The sequence below is a fragment of the Amblyomma mixtum genome, chromosome 1, assembly GCF_055824585.1.
Source record: "Amblyomma mixtum isolate Tamu chromosome 1, ASM5582458v1, whole genome shotgun sequence".
NCBI lineage: Eukaryota > Metazoa > Arthropoda > Arachnida > Ixodida > Ixodidae > Amblyomma > Amblyomma mixtum.
This window is the reverse complement of record NC_143012.1, coordinates 55,585,217-55,605,662: the sequence shown is the minus strand read 5'-3', so window position 1 is coordinate 55,605,662 and position 20,446 is coordinate 55,585,217. Positions and strand designations below refer to the sequence as shown.

At 42.8% G+C, this 20,446-nt stretch overlaps 1 protein-coding gene across 3 annotated transcripts in view; it reads left to right on the top strand.

Moving 5' to 3' along the window:
* LOC149366339 (receptor-type tyrosine-protein phosphatase epsilon-like) overlaps positions 1-20,446 on the top strand; it is a 65,925-nt gene that overhangs the window by 24,158 nt on the left and 21,321 nt on the right. For all 3 annotated transcript variants that reach the window (XM_089550211.1, XM_089550218.1, XM_089550226.1), the window contains 13 exons: positions 834-873; positions 2,344-2,476; positions 3,759-3,841; positions 4,959-5,185; positions 7,124-7,211; positions 8,511-8,587; positions 9,968-10,004; positions 10,096-10,193; positions 12,342-12,449; positions 14,477-14,625; positions 16,551-16,686; positions 18,175-18,324; positions 18,982-19,081. In XM_089550211.1, the coding sequence (XP_089406337.1) occupies positions 834-873; positions 2,344-2,476; positions 3,759-3,841; positions 4,959-5,185; positions 7,124-7,211; positions 8,511-8,587; positions 9,968-10,004; positions 10,096-10,193; positions 12,342-12,449; positions 14,477-14,625; positions 16,551-16,686; positions 18,175-18,324; positions 18,982-19,081 (1,426 nt within the window). The remainder of the gene's footprint in view (positions 1-833; positions 874-2,343; positions 2,477-3,758; positions 3,842-4,958; positions 5,186-7,123; positions 7,212-8,510; positions 8,588-9,967; positions 10,005-10,095; positions 10,194-12,341; positions 12,450-14,476; positions 14,626-16,550; positions 16,687-18,174; positions 18,325-18,981; positions 19,082-20,446) is intronic.

Below are 20,446 nucleotides of genomic sequence, written 5' to 3'. Positions count from 1 at the left end.
GCCTCTGTGACATTGCGAGTGAACTATTTAAGTAGATATGCTGTTAAAAAAAATGACGCGTAGAAGAACGCAAACCTAGGCATAATCAAACAGCCTCTTTTTATTCACCGAAACTTCTTACAATGGTTCGATACGGCTTAATAGAGACTATCAGTCTATTGTAATGTATTACTGAACTTCAAAGTATTTACAGAGCACCATCGCAATGTAGTATCAGCGTGCAAGCGTGCACTAAAACGGCATTTGCCATCCATGCAAACCATTAGACGCCGTGGTGGGCTGCAAGCTTTTACAAAAGACGGCACTTCTTGCACCACCGGCCATGAGAACGTCTATTGCAATCAGCGTATTGAACGACGCATTGTTGTGAGAGGTGCGTTGGTTTCAGAGCGAAGTGAATCAAGCATACGTCTCCTGAGAGTCTGCTGAAGCGAATACTTATTCTTGCCGCTGAATGACTCCTCATATCGAAGAGCCGACGTACTTCGCTGTGTATATCTCGCGTAATTATTATATTGATTACACAAATCTCACAATCATATTTGTGGAAAGGTGGTCCAAACAAGGTGTTCTTCTCTTACGAAAAAGTAAACAGGAGCCAAATGTGCACCTGTTATATGGTTGCTGTTCGTTCGCATAAATTCACAACAGGTAGGAATACAAGGTTCGAACCCTGCGGCACAGTCTTCCTTTCATTGGAGGTGAATTGTGGGCTAGTGAAGCAAGCTTATCAGTCACCAATCACCAACAGTCAGTCAAGGAATTAATGAAGTCGTTTGCTCATTGAAATGCGTAGAAGTTGCACACCTCTGATGCCAAACATTGCTCCACAGGAGGTGACTTACGGATACCGATTGAGCGCACCTGTTACTGGTGAGTATGCTAAGACTTGCCCCCCTCCTAACATTGCTACTGCTTAGTAAACTTGACTTAATGCGGTGAAGTAATAATCTTGCGTCAGTTGAGGCTAGCGAGTGCTTTCCTAGTTGGTTAAGACCATTTACATCTTCGCGAAAACATTACCTTGAGCTTTGAAGGAGGGGAGGGTGAAGTAGTTAGTAGTAGTAGTAATACTCTGTCCTTGGTGTGGGTGTATGTGCTGAAGTAAGTAAGAACGCCTTCATGATTGCATATATAACGTTCTTGATGCGTTGGTTATAAGTTAGCAGTCATGGCCGGTGGCAAGTGGCGAAGCAAACTATCGGGTCTTTTGGGTGGTCAATGCACCTTAGTGCTAGTCTTCTTTTGGAATGTTTCAAATAAAATAAGAAGTTGCGTTGTACGTAATAGAAATCACAAAGCGATGATACTCATCTCCATATGTGTTAAGTCCGCTGATCGAATTTGTTTCTAAGGTAGTCCCGTGGTCTCCCCGTGTTTTGAATTTTTTAATTGGCCCAGGAACGCTGGCACATTTTGCCAGGACGCTGAATCTAGTTTATTTTGTACTTCTCAGGAAATGATGTGGAAGGGCGAGACATATATAATGGTGGAGTGCTTACAGCATCCAAATTAAGCGATTTAGAGATCTCAATTATAAATTCCACTGATCATACCGGAGCCCAGTTTGATGGGAGCGAAAAATGTAAGAATGTAATGAAAGAAGAATAAAAGAACTATCAGTACTAAAATGCTTGGAGGAGAAGTTTGAGCAGTTCGAAGTAAGTGTTCTGAATTATGTACGGCGAAGCATGCCATGTTGAGGAATAAGGATATTCAAGCAAAGTGGTTAAGTAAGCTGCGCTGTTCTTTAAGCGGGAAAACATAACACTGCAGCCAGAACCAAAAAGTGGCCGATAAAGTGGAATAAAATTTACCTAAAACTGTGATTTCACGGCGCTAGAAACATGAGCTGAGCCGTGAAGTTTTAATTGCAGAAATTTCACTCCAACTTTTAACGGCGCGGTAAGACACGGAAGCGGTAAATGGGGAAGTTGCACTTGATGCTTGATGGAAGAAAAAAACTCCATCGGTCGGTATCTTAACCTTGTGCCTCTGCATTGTGTAGGTAAAGAGGTGTATTACGACAGGAATTAGGAATAATAAAAGCTTCCATCCAATTTTTTTAGACAACTGTGATTTCGCTTGAAAGCGTTGAGTTCAACACCAAGCAGAAACCTCTATAACCTAGTGCACATACGATTCAAGTGTGTTTCATCATAAGCGGTGAAGAGAACGATGTAAATAGGGCCTAGATTTTTAGACAGAACAGGCTTTCGTAGAGTATAGATAGATTTCTCTTTTAGTGTTATATTTCGATACGTATATAGAACTGCACTTAAAAGATGTTCTCTAAGAAAGCTTCCCAAATGCAATAATAATTTCGCTGTACACGTTTTTCAGTTGGCACCAGCGTCTTCGGAAGCGAGCACCCAAGTGCTGCTAGCATTACACACTGGCCCGTTATTGCTGCGTGTTCAGTTGGCCTATTAGTTTTGTTAGCACTGGCAACTGGGCTGACATGCTATTGTCGACGGTAAGCTACACGAAAATTTTACGTTACAGTTGCTTTGTAGAAACCTTCCCTTTTGATTGCCCTCAAGGAATGAATATCAGTCAGAGGGACCACACAACTACACTTGCGTGGGTTGGCTACGGCTCACTGCTAGTGCTTTACGTAGAGGCGTGAAATTAGAGCAAGCACACATGCGGGTCGTAATTATGAAAGCTGGCATTTGATTGCAGTTGCAACGCGGAAATTTGGGCGAGTTGAATTCAGTTCATGGCGAAAGGTAGGGCGAAAAGAACAAAGAACAAAGGAAGAGGTAAAGCACGACACGAGCGCTTTTTCGCGACTAAACCTTTATTGAAAAGAACACAAAATATATACCCGCCTCGTAAAAAGATAGCGAAAATGGCAACACCATGAAAAGCGCAGAGAAAAATTTCAAAAGATGAGAGTGCTGAGTGACAAGAGATACGATACAAAAAGCAGAAGACGCTATTGTCACAATCAATGAAGACGAAAATAAATTGATAAGAAAAATCATTAGCATGTAGTTCAGGCATGCTAGTTCCCTTGCAGTTAAAGAAATCGATGGTGTGCTACTACAAGAACTTCCCTCTCTGCATATGAAAAAAAGCCCATCTTTCTCGTGAGAGACGCTTCTTATGCATTGCTAAAATTTCAGCTTGTTTATAGAGGGACTTACAATATTTACATTCACGGCAGCGGTCAACCAAACTCGTGGATTTGTTATTTGGAATCAACTTCCAGCGTTTTACGAGTTTAACCACGGCGGAAAACTTTGGTGAAATTTTGTCATCTGGCTGCAACAGCGAAATATGTGCTAGCTGAGAAGGAACACCGTAAGCGCCTATTACAGAGGAATTAGTGCGACTCGCTGCTGATAGGAAACAACTTACCACCGAAAAGCAATATACTTAAGAAGCCTGGAATCACGCCATCTGACTATCATGGAGCAAGTCACAGGCAACTGCGGGAGCCTTGAACCATGACCGCAGAGCAACAAAGAACTTAAAATGTCATGGGTTTGAATGAACTGAGTAGCCAACACAAAGCGCGGACGGAATCTGAGCCCATATGCTAACGCTGTCCCCAGGTATCACTCACATTGATCGCCTGTGTTTTTTTTCTGTTGGTCACTTGGCGAGAACGGATTGAAAATTAAATTGGTGGGGAAGACTTCAATGTTTGCCTCTCAGTGCCATAATCAAACACGAAGAGTGCCTCTCTAGGATATGCCTGGATAAGCATGGAGTGCTGTGTACTTCTTGTTATCGATTTTATATTTCAGGAAAAGAACACGAGGTCGTCACTGTCCTGATCTTTCGACAGTCACAATTTTCGAAGAACATTTTATGGAAAACTTCAAGCGCTGTGAGTTTGCACAGTTTTGAATATCATCTGCAACGAGGTGCGAGAGTTTCTTTTTTCGCGATGAATTTTGCAGAGAACACTACATAGGGCCCGCAAAATATAGGCACAAATAGATTTTTACCTTGAAATAAAGTAAGCAAAATGAACATTTCTTTTTACTAAGCTAGGAAAGTAGAGGAGCTTTTTAGCTATTTTTAAAAATATTTCACCTTTTCTCACAGTTGATTTTGATTGATTTCCCGCGCATTATATCGCTACCTGTCTCGCTCATTCCTACTTCTAGCGCTTTGAGCATTAGACATTTTATTTTTCTAGTCAGAAACTTTTATATCAAGCTTGGTGCTAACGATTCCTAAGCACGTCCCAGGGGTATTATTTGCTGATTAACGCGGAAAGGAAGCTGCGTCATAATTTTAGCCACACAAAGATTCAAGGTTGACAAGTGGCCACGGCGTACATGTCTTTACGCAGCGGCAAGATGAAGAACGAGACAACATGATAGATGGGATAACATATTTGTAAACTGTTAGCAATCCTAGCACGAGAGATTCGCGCCCCGCCACAGCCCGGTTCATCGCTTCGTAATAATGTCATAAAAAAGTGACACACTTCCTGCTTTGTCATTTCCATGGGTTCGATTTTGTTTTATAGTAAAAACATCAGTCTTGAAGCATGTTACTGTAGGTTATTGTGAGGCATCCAATGATATGCCACACTTTGGAACAAAAGTCACAAAAATTAACTCAGAGAAACTTTTTTGCGTTCTTTGTTGTCGTCATCTCGTTTTTTGTGCGCCCCGTCCTAAAATACAATGTTAACATATTCAGGCACCACCAAGTGTTAAATAGCTTCTCCAAGGTGGAAACCTTTTGGGTCCTCAGAAGCAATTTTTGAGCCGATTTGCGTTCTCTTGTTCAGATTTTTATGTTTTATTCTGTAGTGCAGAAAAGTGGATTGCGAAGTGCCAGTCATGCAGTTTGCTCTCTGTTCTAAGTGAACTGTAGAGGTTTGGTATCCTGGAACAAAAATACTTTATCCTAGAGCGACATACCTTTCGTTTGTATATGTGACGTTGTTAAACTTTTGGCGTGTTTTTGCATTCTCGTCAAATATTTAGCCTCCGGGAAGCCGGTGCCAGAATTTTCTGAGCATTCGAAGCGTGCCAAAATGAATGAGTACGTTTGTACGGCGATCAGTCCTGCCGCCTGCGCCACATCCATTGCCACCACCACTGATACTACCGCTACAGCGGCCAGCAGACCATCGAACCCGGTGGCCATAAAGCTCCTTGAAGAATACTTGACCAAAGCTTTGGATTGTGGCTTTCTGCTACAGGAATATACGGTAAACGAAAGTGATTTGATATCAGTTTCATGTTTTCAGTGCAGATAATTATGCCTGTTATTTACAACCCTTACTGCTGTGGCCGTTAAAAAACGACGGAAAGTGTCCGAAAAAGAGCATGCGAGTATGGTGTCTCCTTATTTTATTTCCGGGCTTTTAATTGATTCAGTAGAGCAACATATTGGCTTCCCATTCAGTCTAAGCAACAGAGTGATAAATATCCGCATTGCCTAAAAAAAATTGAGGAAAAGAGCAGAAGAAACGATCACTGAGATGTTTTATTTTTTGTTTGTTTTCTCCGAACTCGTAAAGTAGCTTTGGCCATTTTGCACTGCTGCCCGAAGTGAGGCACTTGCGATAACTAATAGACATTGACTTAGATTGACAGTCGATGCAAATAATTCCTCAGACTTCCTTCCATTAATTCTATTCTCTTTTTATCCCTTGTCTTATTATTTGTTTACCTCAAAAATATCTACCAACTAGCTCAGATTTCGACTCCCTTGCTCGGTTTGATTTTCGTGTAAAGGCTTCATGTAAAAAACCTCTAGAACTTGTAATACATGCCTACACCGAGCGCGTAATGCAGGCCTCAACTGTGGTTCAGGAGATTTGTCGTCAGTCTTCTGCTTGCGGCTGATACCACTGTCACATGGGCATTTTCGATCGTGACTTGATAAGTTTATGGTTGCAGTTTATAGCCAGCACTACAAGGAGCGCTGCTGCGCATGTCCATTGAATCCTATCGGCCTGGTAGATACCGCATGGACTGCATGTACCCGTAGTCGCTCAAGCTGCAACACGAAAATTGGCGTGTAATTAAGTAAAAACTAACAAACAAATGCGCCTTTGACATAGGTCTTGCCACATGAATTTAAAATTGGTCGCAAACACGCAGTTTGGCTGCTAAATTGATCTGGATGCTTCCTAAGCACGAAGGCTTCCAGCGACTGCTCTTGAAGCGGGTGTAATCCTTACAAACATTTTTTACACAGACTATGGACTGTCCATACACATCTGTCTATGAAGCCTATAGACTCTGCATAGACCAATCCTAGAGAACACTCTATAGGTAATACAAATGCCATAGACAGTCGATAGACAATCTATAGATATTTCGCCCAACACTTTTAGTACACTTTTGTCTAAAGACAGTCTCTAGGCTATGAATAGACAAAAAGAATTATCTATAGGAAAGCATTAGTGTCTGTAAGAAATCTAGAGACTGTCTATAGATCATTTTTTTAAGGGTCAATTACCATCGCCTTTGGCAAGCGTCTTGAGCGAGATCGTGACAGATCGCTTCCAGAGCTGAGCGTTCTGTATAGCTCTAATTGCTCTGAGTCCGATCGTAGTCGACTCGATCGAAATTTAGTGTGTCTGTGTGACATTAGTATAACGGGATCCCTAAGATTAAGCCAAGAATAGGTGTGGTAAGAGTACGGTTTGAGAAATGATAGTCGCGTCCGCTGCGACTTTTGTCTCCGATCACGAGGATTTCGTTAATCAAAAGGCTGCCAGCCAAAACTACTTGCCTCTAGCTCTTCGAAAGAAGCTTTTTGAGCTGATGTGCATCTCGCCCCTGCTCTTAGACGCGGCTGTATGCATACTCTGTGAGCCCGCAGCGAAGTTCGCCTCTGGAACTACATCGCTGTGGAGTTGTCCACCGGGTTTATTATCCCTATTGTAACGCCTGCAACCTACCGCTACTGTTTGTTCCTTCGGAAGCTGTCGTGCAATGCGTTTATTTGGCGGCATATTGCTGCTAGCTCCACGGGATATTGGGAAACAGTTGGAATTGATGCAATCACAGCCTTACAGCCGCGCTCGTAATATTGTACACCCGGGAGAATTCATAAGATGAGAAAGAAGTCCTGTTTTTTAATGCGCATACTTTTCGCTATATTATCCAACAGAAGATCGTTTTCGTGTTTGCAGAATCTGCCTAGCGGGAAGCTATATCCGACCAACATTGCAGAAGCTAAGGAGAATAGGTCAAAAAACATCCACGAAGAAGTTCTGCCTTGTAAGTGGGTCGAGTTTGTTTTGAATATTGTTATTGTGTGTTTTTGATGAAATGCTAAGCCTAATAAAATTCCTCTCCGGCATTCTGACTTTATAATGCGTTCGTAGAAGTCAGCCGGCAAAATTAAGACCTACGTTTAAAATTTCAATTCTGAGCATGAGTGCGGATAGGTGCAGAGGAACAAAGATGTGCCGGATTCGAATTATTAATATGAATACGTTTTAAGGATTATTATTTTAGGGGCTGTTTTTGATGCAAAAGGCATGTGGAAAACTATTGGGCATCGTGACTGGTCTGGTTTAGCATTGTAACCTTTGTTTGGCGATCTCCTTAAATGTTTCTTTTTACGAACCCTCTATCACAGCATGAAATGATAGCACGCCCATTCTGGCTACCAACGGAATTTTCTTTTTGGTAGTTTCTTCACTCACATTGTTGTTGACGTGATTAGGACCTTTCGAGAATAAATAATACCATGCCTTGCAAATACTGAGAACACATCTAAATGTTAAAAAGTAACCAGTTTAAAAAATTTTGCACTGAAATATTTCGTTTGCTGTGTTTTCTTTTGCCATGTGTACATCACCAGCAGGCTTTTAAGCCCATGTTTGGTACTCGACGTTAATTCTGTGCTCCTTTTTTACCCTCAAATTCCCTGTGCGGCTTCGAAGTAGTAGAGTGTCACTCTAACAGTCGGGTTCCAAGTTTTCTTATACTATATATTCCTTGTAGGCATAAAAAGTAGTTTTTTTCAGCGTAGCATTATCTCTACGTTCTCCTCAGCCGCATTGTGGCGATTAAATCTCTGACTTTTCTTGGTTCTAGTTCTTCCATTTTATCTTTGCATAACTTTTTTCCTTGTAGGGTCCTGAAGTAACGCGGTGCTTCTTCCGCTCTGCGTTTGTGCATTCTTCTCTGTCGAGCAGTATCAAACCTCTACGCCATCTTTTTTTTTGCATTCATCCGTATTTTCTTTAGTTTTGCTGCGAAGGCCGCACCCGACCTTTCTCTAGGGAATCTGTATATTTGCTCCAAGTGCTTTAAACACTCATAAACTTGTAGACATGTTACAAGAATGAAAGGGTAAGCAAGAAAACGTTATGCGCAAGTGGACGGTCTTTTCCTATATCATATCTGAAGGTTGAGAAATGCCTGCCAATGCTCCGCGTGACACGACAAAGCAGGTATATTTCTTTCACGACTTCAGTGTTGGTTTCCGGGAGCTCTTACATGAATGTATAACACTTCTCGCGGTGAAGTTTCCATCACTGAAAACAGTATCGTTTTCTCCCCTTATAGACGACCATTCACGAGTGGTTCTAACATGCACAGACGGAACCCAGGCCGAAGACTACATCAACGCAAGCTATATCCCAGTGAGTCTAAGTTGTCTTATAATTCTTCCAATCAAGCAACTTGTTGCTGGCTTCAGAAGCGATGAATACACAAACAGTGTATTGCATGACAAAGCTGTAACGGGGTTCTCGATCGTTAAATTAGAAAAAAAATTACGAACACGATGAAAAAGAACCTGCTTTTGTTGCACTATTGTATAGAAAAATAGAGGAACAATATTAGATGCATACGAAGGTAAATACTGAGTATGTACTAGGGTTTGCAAAAAACAACTATTCAAGTTCAAAATAACTATTGTAAGATGCACATTGACGGAAATACAAAATCTACTATACAAATACAGTACAGTGGCTGGGGTACAAAGATTCATAAGTAAGTTAATAAAATTTAGAAACGGAAAGCTAAGCAGGAATATTAAGATTATGTTGGTGAAAAATACATGCAGCCTGTAAAACGAAGCAACTGAAAATACTAAGAAAAAAACTAGAAAATGAAAATTTTTATGGCCAGGGATTCCGACCACTGGCTGTGCTGTTCGCCAAAAGAATCAGCTAAACGTACAAGTAAACGTTATTAGGCGATCACAAAAAGCAATTCTAACCACTCAACTCCTTTTGCAAACTAAAAAGTGTGTTTTCACCGGAACAGCGCGCACTAAGACACGGACAAAAAGGGAGACACGACACACACGAGCGCTGACTTTCAACTGGTGTTTATTGTTTGGAACGAGGCATATATACACAGTTCCAACAACACAAGGAAAACAACCATCCATTCATAGATTCATAGTCAATTCATGCATGTCACACTGAACAAGAACGATAACAACATTATCATTTTCCCTTCACTAAAAATGCCAATTCTTTTGAACTGATCGATAAAGAGGGGCTACTGACGCATGCGTCTTTAGACCAGGCGATGTGCGCTGCTTCGATTATTTCGCGTGTTAATTGGTCACTGTGTTTACTTAAAATTCGTGTGCTAGTGAAGTCAGGGTGGCAAGTTTTGTTTTCACAGTCTCTACAATGAATCCCGAGATGCCCTTTTACTGTGTGCCTTTAGCGGCACTGATTTGACTTTTTGACAGATTTTTTATGCGTGCCTTCTGATTTTATCCTGTGAACGATTTATGCGGCGGAAAATGAATGTTTCGTGGAAAATAATTGAGCCCTTGTATATACCTGTGCTTCTTGAGATTTAATGTCAGAAATATTTCGAGAGGGATACAGTTAGAAGAGAGGTAAAACAGGCTGTTTAAGGTTATTTCAATGTAAAACAGACAGCCCATTTGGAAATCTATAGAAGGTAATTAAATTCCTTGCGGCCATTCTAGAATCTCTTATAAAAGTCATAGCTGCCTTGCGCTCTGAAGCCTGAACACGGATTTCTTTTCCATGTAGGGCCGTGGTAATCCGCGCAAGTACATCGCAGCTCAAGGTAATGTACAATTTTTGTTCTGCAGAAATTAGTTTTAAACGCGCATGCATATTTCTTTTTTGCTGCTGCTTGAAAAGAACCTATTTTCTAGGTCCCATTCAAGGAACAGTTTGCGACTTTTGGAGTATGATTTGGCAGGAAAATGTCTCAAAGGTCGTTATGCTATCGGGCCAGGGCGATCAGGACGAGGTGAGTACGTTCAAGGTGTCTCTAATTACGACTGCCTTGATCTGGATTGTTTAAATAGAACGTTATACTTCTCGAAATACAGCACCACTTTTATCTAAAATTCAGGAACGCACTTTCATGTGCCTACTCGAACCGGCATCCAGATTAAAAACCAGCTCCTCTTGCTTGCCATAAAATTTCGTTCAACTGTTTCGGGTCGTTAAGTGCGTTTGCTTCACACCATTCCGTGTTTAATTTTGTAGGAGTATGCTGCCAAAAATATATCGGCCACTGAGTTTGCCGTAAAGAAATTCCGACATGCTCTTAGTATTCACTGGCATTGTGGCAGTTTACTCTGAGTTTAATGTTCACTGTTCTTTCGAGGGACAGGTGCTACATAGTGACGGGAAATGACGTCAGAAAGGTTGTTTAGAAGAATGCTGCAGGAATGAAGGAGGAAAAAGAAATTCTCCCACAAATGGTCGCACATCAGATTATCGTTACTTGTTTCGTAGCAGAAATACGTTCGCCGGTGAATGTTATCCACGGTAATAGGATGGACAGTTTAGCTAGTTGTTAGTTTGGTTTATGGTTTGGTTTTATGGAGGGTTTAACGTCCCAAAGCGATTCAGGCTATGAGGGACGCCGTAGTGAGTTAACCAGTCATTAACCATCAATTAACGTGCAAATGGTAGTATTTAGACCTGTACTTGTAGAAAAAATTGCTACTCTCATTAAAAAAGTAACTGAAGTGAGATGATAGCCGACAGACAGAGACGGAAGTAAAAGTTTACCTCTCGAATGTTTAGGCTTAGGTTTATTGGAGTTTAACGACCCAAAGCGTCTCAGACTATGAGGGACGTCGTAGTGGAGGGCTCCGGAAATTTCGACCACCTGTGGTTCTTTAGCGTGCACTGACATCGCACAGTACACGGGCCTCAAGAATTTCGCCTCCATGAAAATTTCGCCTCCATCGATCCTGCCCGCGGCCAGGATCGAACCCGCGTCTTCGGGTCAGGCTAGTTGCCAGTAGTTCAATTTTGGGTGAAACAATACACGCGGACGAAATACGGGACACGAACAAGGAACAGAGAGATGAGCTCTTGGTCGTAGCTACATTTTTTAATAAGTAAAAGCAAACATATTTATAGCTACTTTCACAAGACGCAACAGCTCTCGCGCACATGGTCAGAATTTTGCGTCTGTGCGTTAACTCTTTCATACATTCCGTCGGCTTGCGCTGTTACACAAAAAAAAAATCACTTGTCATAAGTATCTCTATCCCACTGTTTTTTACAAAATTAAAATTGGTTTAATAAATTATTGCCACGGTGTCTTAGTACCGAAATGAAATATGAAGGTTAAAAAAAAAGATTGTCAATGTGTACGGTTTGCTTTGATGAGAGTGAGTGAGTGAGTGTGTGAGCGAGTGAGCGATTGAGTGAGTGAGTGACAGTGAGTGAGTGAGTGAGTGAGTGACAGTGAGTGAGTGAGTGAGTGACAGTGAGTGAGTGAGTGAGTGACAGTGAGTGAGTGAGTGAGTGAGTGACAGTGAGTGAGTGAGTGAGTGAGCGAGTGAGTGATTGAGTGAGTGAGTGACAGTGAGTGAGTGAGTGAGTGAGTGAGTGAGTGAGTGAGTGAGTGAGTGAGTGAGTAAACATTTATCGAAGAGGATGATGCCTATAGCGCATGTGGGTGGGCCTTCAGTCCAGGGCTCCACAGGCTTCTGCCGACCTTCTGGAGATGAGAAGGAGGGCGCTGCCTGGTCGCCGAGGTGTGTGCTGCTATGGTTCATCTCCCACAGCTCCAAGGCCTGTACAGGGCTTTACATGGCTTTAGATGGTGGCGTTTTTGGTGCAATGTCCATGTGATATGTGCTAGGGTTGAGGTGTCGCCACACAATGAACTTTTATCTTCGTAAAGTGTTGGGCGTGGACAATGTAAATAGTATAGGTTGAGATAGGTGTCTGTTTCATAGCCCCGTAGGAGGCAGGAGTCTTCAGAGGAGGGGGAGGGATGAGGAAGAGGTTTCTGTTCAGTTCATAGTGAGCGACGTTAGTAAAAGACGAAGACATCGCGCACATGCAAAATGCGTCTAATGTCCGCGGACGTGCATCGCTGCAGTACTTTTGCGGTGGTGTTGGCTGTACTACTTGAATCTCTTTGCAGATGCCGTACTGGCCCGAGTCAAGTCAAAAGTACGGTGCCGTATCCGTGACCTTGAAAAAGACGAACTTGAAGGCGGACTTCGTAATCCGGCACCTTGAACTTTCAGTGGTAAGTGATTTGCGCTGCGATTTTCAGTGCAGTGAGGGCGTGTTATTGCAGGGCTTGTCATTGCAGTTCACCGTAAAAGCCTTGAGAGCCTCGCAGTTGGGTTAGCACGCTTCCAGAAAGCAGTGTGGCACATACTTCAAGTTTCTTCGGGTAGATACACAGGGGAAGTTGAGACTAAAAGAAAGGACACTAAAGTTTGCTTGTGTTGCTGGGTATATATGAGAAAGCGCTCGGTTTTTGCAACCCCAGTTTTTAGACCACTGCCTCCAGCCTCAAGCTCCTCCGCCTTGCAAACGTGGGATCAGTGGTGTGCAAGGTAGTTTGAAGGTCTGGTTCTATGTCAGTTGAGAACCAATGCAGCAGCTAAATCCAACTTTCAACGGAATCCGTACACTGTGCGGTTTAGTCGGCAAACGTCATCGAATCTAATGGGATCGGCCCATTTGTATTTTAGTTGAAAGAAGGGAGCGAAAGTTTGCAGGTGTGCTGAAGATCCTGGGTTGGCCTAAGTGATGGCTGAGGGGTACAGACGACGTTTTAATTTGTCGAAACAAAGTTTCTTCGAATGTAGGACCAAAGGGGCGGAAAGCAGTCAGGTTATGACGGTCTTTAGAATCCGTTATTTTTCACCCTTTATTTGGGTGTAGGTTAGAAAGGGCGCTCTTGGGAGAGGGCATATGGATACAGCTTATCCTGAAACCTCTTCACACCGAGATTAAAACTCCAAGGGGGGGGGGGGGATGAGGGCAGAGAGTTTGGGAGTAACGCCTTCTTGTTAATTGCGAACTGCTGCACAGACACTTACGGGATACAAGTAATCTCACTATAGGACACTTCGTAAGCTGGACATTCGGTCAAAGCTGCCCATTGAGGAAGGTCCAATGCAATCTTTCAAAGGACAGTCTGCGCTTTGTAAAAGGGGATTAATGCAGTTGGCGATCAGCTAGGCATTATTTATGGAGCAAGGACGGATAGATTACCTAACTATACGTCTTCAATTGAATTTCTCAGTTTCTGCTCAAGCAAACATTTTAAATCGGTCCGGTTAGATCCATTCTTCTAGACTTCTATTGTCTTGGGATATATATTTTACTTTTTTTCATTGTCTCTTTAACAGACAAATAGAATAGTGCGTTTTTTATAAGTACAGAAATAAAAACGAAATAAACATGTTTACAAACAGTGTTTTCAAAGCACACTGCGAATTCAGCTTCATCAGTCAATTTTTACTTTCATCATCGCCGGCCGTTGGTACTTGATGCCCAGGCATCGTGAATTCAAAAAAGAATAACGCAGCGGACTTTTTAAGGCGAGAGCGTTTAATGCCTCATCCATGTCGACAGAAGGTTGTCAGCAGTGATGTCACGCTGTTCGGTTGGTCGAAATGGTTATGACGTGGTCGAAATGGTTACGAACGGTTATTGAAAGAATGAGGTCGCCCACGGATGCCTGACGCCCTCTTTTGGAGCACACGACAAATAATAAAATAGTTGTCGTCCGCTCCGACAGGGGGCGTAAGGCGTCCGTGGGTGACCACATTACATACCTCATTACTGCCAACAGAGCCATGGACACAACCGAACTCATCGAAGCAGAGAGAGAGTCGTGCTAAAGAAGCAGTCAAAGTCTGCAGTCAAAGTGTGTAGTCAAACAAAGCACTAGTACAGCACAGACAGACTCGCAGTTAATGCCAAACAGTGCGCCAGGAGAGGCTTTCGCCCTGCAGCACTTTAGAGAGCCAAAGTGACCCCAAAATTTTTTATAGCTTTTTGTGGGCAGAAAAATTTCCTTTTTTAACAGCGAATGCCAACTCGGAGTCATGATCGACTGCTTAATACAAAAACCCACCCAGATCACCTACACAGAGACCAGGTACATAACTTCCACCTGCGCTATATTAGGAACTGCAGGGCTTTTGCGTGTACTTTCCCCACTGGCATGGAAATCAGGAGGACTGAAAATAACTAAAAGTTGATCAGCTCGTTGTGCTGGTTCATTATAGTCTTTATATCGTTATTCTTCCACAGGAAGATGAAATACGGAGCGTCGTTCACTTCCACTACAAAGCGTGGCCCCGTCAGAACGTGCCATGGTGCACCGACTCTCTGCAGTCGTTTATCACCGCTGTGAGGAGCTTCCATGCGAAAGGCACCCACCCAACTCTGGTACATGGCAGGTAAGAAAGTGAAGTTTCGGAAAACACAACTAATCTTCTCTCACTAGCGCAAGCTAATATAGATTTCAATAAATTCTGATGCCACGACATTTTACGCTCGCTCCAAGATAATATGCCGGGAAACTTTTTTTTTATCATGGCCAGTTTTTATTTGCATAAACAATGAGAGGTGCATGAATTCTGTCGGTAGATATGAATTGTAAAATAAGGCGGGCATTATCTAAGTGTTATAACTCAGATGAAAGCCTGCTAATTAACTAAAACTAATTGACCAACTTTTTAATTTTCCTTTTAGATCGCAAGATTATTTTCAGAAGTTTAATGTTGTCAGTGTCTATAGGAAGACCTGTTTATAAACTTTCTAAATCAGCCTTATGGTTCGAAATATCGAAAGTGAAAATTGCTGCTCTGAAAGCTCCTTAAGCTGGGTTTTTCATGCTGCAGGAATAGAAAATTGCGCTTCTTTCTTTTATAATGCAGCAAAAAGAGATTGCGTTTGTGTATTTTATGATGTAGCAGATAGCGTGATTTCAGCGGCGATGCTAAGCGAGTCGATGCTTCTTTATTCATGTGCAGCGCGAAGAAGGCAGCTGCTCAGCGATTATAAAAAGCGCATTTTTACGACTGCCGCTGAGAGGAAATCCCGGCGATCCCGGCGTCGTCCCAACGGCGTTGTTTTGAGAAACCCGCGTCACGCATGACGTCACGCTTGTATGTCTGGAATAAAAATAATAAAAAGAAAACGTAATCTGAATTCAAGGTCGGTGCATGTCCGAAACGGCTTCAATTGGTGAAGTAATTGAAATTACGGAGAGAAAATATGTGTAATTTTTGGTCGGACCACGAGCCCACGATACCTGAGTCACCAGCCCGGTATGCTACCGACTAGCCTACGCAGACACGTTGGCATGGCTGAGGTGCGAGGGGGAGGGGGGGGGGCGAGCTGTGGAAAATGTTGGCTTAATTTGAAGCCTAGGTAGCATTTAGTCTATTGAACGTGACACTTACTAATTTGTGAGATACTCATTACAATGACTTTAGAGCGTAAACTGCAGTGTGGAAGGGTTGGAATGCAAGAATGCGGAACCTGTACTGTGAAAACTGTTGTTGTTGCGAAAGCAACACTACGCGAGTAGCCGAGCAATTCGCGGAGCTGAGGCAAGACCACCCTGCGCATGCGCGAGGAGCAGTGACGTCACCCGGCGCACAGCTGGCGCGCCGCCGCCGTCACTGCGCGGGTGACTCAGAGGTGCCGCTGCCGCGCTCGCCAGTTGCGCATGCGCAGTAGCAGCGCACAACTATCTAGCGTGCCGGGGCCGCCGCCGCTGCCGCGCACTCTTCATCGCCTCTCTCTCTCCTCGTTGCTTTCGCAATCCTGCAGGTTTAGCCAGAGCTAAACCACTGCCAATTTTTAACGTGATTGTGAACACAGAACATTCAAAGTGTGAAGAGAAAGCGCTGAAGGGAGCCGTTAGCGCAGTCGCTCATGCATACTCTTAAAGCCGGAGGTTAAGTGTCCCCCTAATGTTTACCTATCGATTCTTGGAAGCGCAATGGCCATTAAGAAATTTCAAAAACTGAACTCGCCTTCAGTGTTGAGGGCCTTAAATGTTGAAATATAACATTTTGCTTTAAAACCAAACATTACAGATGTGATTAGCTATTTCTCGGCAATTAATCAGTCTATAGTCAATCACGATCACATGCGTAATGCCCGCCTTGCTGTACCGTTCAGCGACTACAGCGACTACAGCGTGGAGTGGTGGTCCCGGGTTCAAGATCCGGATGAGGACGAATTTTTCTTTATTTTGTTTAGCTACGAAGCTTCTTTGGAGGTAGTATAGCTTTCCTCTGTAGCCGTATGGTTACGCTTGGGCGGATGCCATTGAGTAATTACTTCCTTGTCACTCTTTTGTTTTCGGCAGAGAGAGCGTCGGCAGGACTGGGACGTTCATACTAATTGACAGCATGATATCCCAAGCAGAAGCCGACGGTGAAGTGGATTTCGTGAAGCAGCTTCAAACCATGCGGCTAAGCAGGATGAACATGGTGGAAACAGCCGTAAGAAATCTTGTTGATTCTTTTTGGGTGGTTCACAATAGAGGGAACTAAACCGTAGTGATCCCGGTGTCTTAGGAAAAAAATGGAATACCCCTGTCAAGCGCACAAGTTAGCTGCACTTACGGGGAGTGCGCTTCGGCATCCCGAGTGACACTTTGGGCTACGCGGTGCTAAACGAGAAAGCAAAGTGCAGTCATAGTAAAAAAAAATGGCGACAAAAAATGAGCGGAATATGTGAAGAGGTCGATGGAAAAGGAAAAAAAGACTCATAATAATTGATTGCTTAATGTGATAGCGCAAATAAAACAAAGTTCACCAGTTTTTAACGATACAAAGATAGAAAAAGAAGAGAGGCCAAAATCAGCCAAGACTATCCAGAATTTCGGCAACCAACAAGATGGCGGCGGCAGCGATGTTGCGTCTGATCTCGTTTCTTTGTTTTGTTTTGCTAGTAGCTATAAGGAACGAATTTTTTATGAAAACAGTCTTATAGCATGTAAAATAAAGTTGTATTTTTTATGCACTATGCATATTGTGCCTTTGAACTCGCTGCTGGCGAGGCTACGCATTCGGCCAGCAAAGTGTGGTCCGTGAACGTACTTCTAGCGGTGTGCACTCTTCCGCGAGTGACACTCCACTTGCGCCGTTTAGATGTGGCGAAGTGTGCTTACAGCGAGTGACACTCTCCGTATGTACACTTAACTTGCCCGCTTGACAGGGGTATAACTTTCCACTCAAATATCGAAAACTGCTAAATTTCCTGTCACCTCTTATTCCTTTAAGAGACTATTGTTCTTAATACTACGCAAAGAACATGTTTAAACGGCTTTACCAACTTACCTCATCTGCTGTTCAGTAAGAGAGGTCAGCCTTTGCATTACGGCGGAGTTGTTTCTAGGCTAGGACAAATCAGTATGAACGTTTCTTTTATTTCGAGCGCCACCGAAAAACCTGCCCCAGTTTTAGTTGGGCCTGTAGTCTAAAAGCGACACATTAGCTTTGTGTGCATGGGTCACGAACATAATCTTTCAAAGCCAGGTGGCCGCCTTGCAGTTTTTATGTTACTCGCGGCGGCACAGTGAGAAAATTGCTTCATGCCTTGCTTTCTCGGCTGTGTTTTTGTAATTTTGGAAAGCTCTTTTCTTCATAGTAGAGCGTCCATCGATGTTGAAGAGGAAGCAGTCCTGTGTCCTGAACTTAGCAATGCCGTCTAATTTTGCGCAAGAAAAAATTTGAGGCGTCCTTTTTGCTAAAGAAGGTTGAAAATATATTTTCTTCAACTCAACAATCCTCAGCTTTGTGTCAGGAAAAACACTCATAAAAAAAGGCAAAAGAAGAACCTTGTATTCCGTTCTCCAAAGGCAGAATTCAAGCTCTGTGGTAACGGCAGAGAAGAAAATATTGTTTGAAGCTTTTTGATGACTTTATGTGTGCAAGCCATGTTTCTAAAGTCAAACGAAGATATGACCAAACTTCTAACTTTTCCAGGAGCAGTACATCTTTGCCCACAAGATGCTTGTTGCGATGTTTTGTACAAAGAGCTACAAGTTGACGGTGGACGAGTTCTTGCACTTGTATCATCACTTGAAGGCAAAACATCCCGCCACAGGAAAAACTCTTATCTGCAAGGAATTCGAAGTAAGTGACTTGAAACGGTTGACAGGAGCATAGCTCTTAATTTTGATCTTCTAAAGATGCAAGCTGTTCACGATGGGAACAGTGAGTCGAAGAATTTTGGCTGATTTTGCCCGAACTTTAAATTTTGTTCTTGTATAGTAAAGCTGCCTTTCTGTTCTGCTAAGAGAAAAATACGGGACCGAACGGCTTAAAAGGTAACAAAGCATAAAGAAACAAAACTCCCTTCTTTGGCCCCTCTCAAGCGCCAATTATGCGGTATTCACATCGATACTAAAACTGGAGCATTCTCAGTTGAAGTCCATATAAAATCACCGTGTTGTTTCATGAATTTTAAGCACTGCTCTGGATATTGTGAAGAAACGATTGGGTGTCAACATTGTGCGCTCTCGTAATTAGCGAATATGCCGGTTTATTGCTCATTTCTTAAGGTTATGCTTATAGCTGTGAAGGTAAGAGCGCTTTAATTGCCACAGTGCTGTAGAAGTAACTCGAAAATAGGAAAAGCTATGAGACAATCATTTACGCAGGGCGCCTTATCTCCCTTATTTGCACGGATAATAATTCAAGTTCTAGAGGTTAGAAGAAACGATGAAGCATTGATACAAGTTTCTGTAGACCTATCTCTCATAGATCCATGTTATTCTTGTAACTACGAAGGATCTTGGACGAACACGTCCGCATCCGGGTGCCGCGGACTACAAAGCTGCCCGGGACGAAATGAATGCTTGCAAGAACAGGACTTTGAAGATTTTGGCTGGTAAGAATATAGCTTTAACAGCGCGTATTTTGGCGCAGTCCTGCCATACTCTTCGCCCTTCCGAGCGTGCGGTAGACGAGAAGCCAGTGATCCCACAGGCAGACGTCTGTGTCTCTCTGTCTTAAAAAAATCTTTCTACGTCAACCCGACAAGGAGAACTCTGTTTTCATGCAGCTTTTTCATTACCTTCAACGATGCGAAGCGTTGCCAAACATTGCGTGCATTCTTTCGTCCCTCTAATAATAAATTGGACATTTACTAGTCGCGTCTAGCTTCTAAATCCTTTTTCAAGGCCATCATCAAGATGGTGTCTTCTCACAAGATTAAGAGGTAGAGTTATGGAAGATACGGAAATAAATAAAGATGTTTGAATATATGGCAAGAAGCGGTAACTTTAGGTACTATAGGGCGCGTGAGCTGCTAAGGCGAATGGCACAGGCTCATATATTTTATTTTTTGAAGGTCAATTCTCAAGGCTGAAAGGGGCGTGGCGGGTGTTTTGCTTTCCATTTATTTTGCGAAGTTGGCAGCCTGAAATTCGTGCTATATACGCTAACAGTTGCTGTCATGTAGCTCTTTCCTGTAATATAAGAGTTGCGCTGCAAGATATTTCACCTCCCACCGTTAGGACTTGAAAAAAAAAACGCTTTAGTGAAAAAGGCGTTTTCTTCGCTATAGCATTGTCAGCGGTTCTGGAGACCAGAAAAGAAAATTAGACGCGTAATTACAAATTTAAATACCTAAATTGTATTAACTCTTAAGTTTGAGCGCCGACTACATTGTAGAGCGCGAGGGTTCGTCGTTATAATATATTTTTTTATTTATCAGGTGAATGCAAGATTCTCGCTTACGCCATTCATTGACGCTGACGCCTGCGTAACAGTATATACCGGGCGTCCCAGCTAAATGTAACCAAACTTTTAAAAAAGGCGAAGTGTCCTAGTTCAATGAAACCAACTCAGGGTTGTTCATAGTCGCGTGGCCTAGTCTTGAGTTCTTTTTCGCTCTTCAAGGTTAATTGATTAGTTAAGTTTAATTAACTAAATTTTTAATTATTAACTTCAGGAAGAAAGTGTCAATGCAAACGTTTTATATCACCTCGAAAAACCGCTAGTAGTGCGGTTTTCGTCAAGTTACGATTTACGTAGCTTCATTTATTGGCCTTAAAAGAAAGTTGTCACGTGACCAGCTGCTCGCTCACTTCTCTGCCCCAGTGTGCACCCGAAGTCTCATCGAGGAGAGGACTTCAGAAAAAATGGATTTTATTCTTTAAGGCGCGTCTTGGGACGTTGAAGTGGCACAGTTGTCATGTGGAAGCTTTTTCTTATTGTGCGGGTTATGGTTAAGGCCGGTAAAAAAACTACT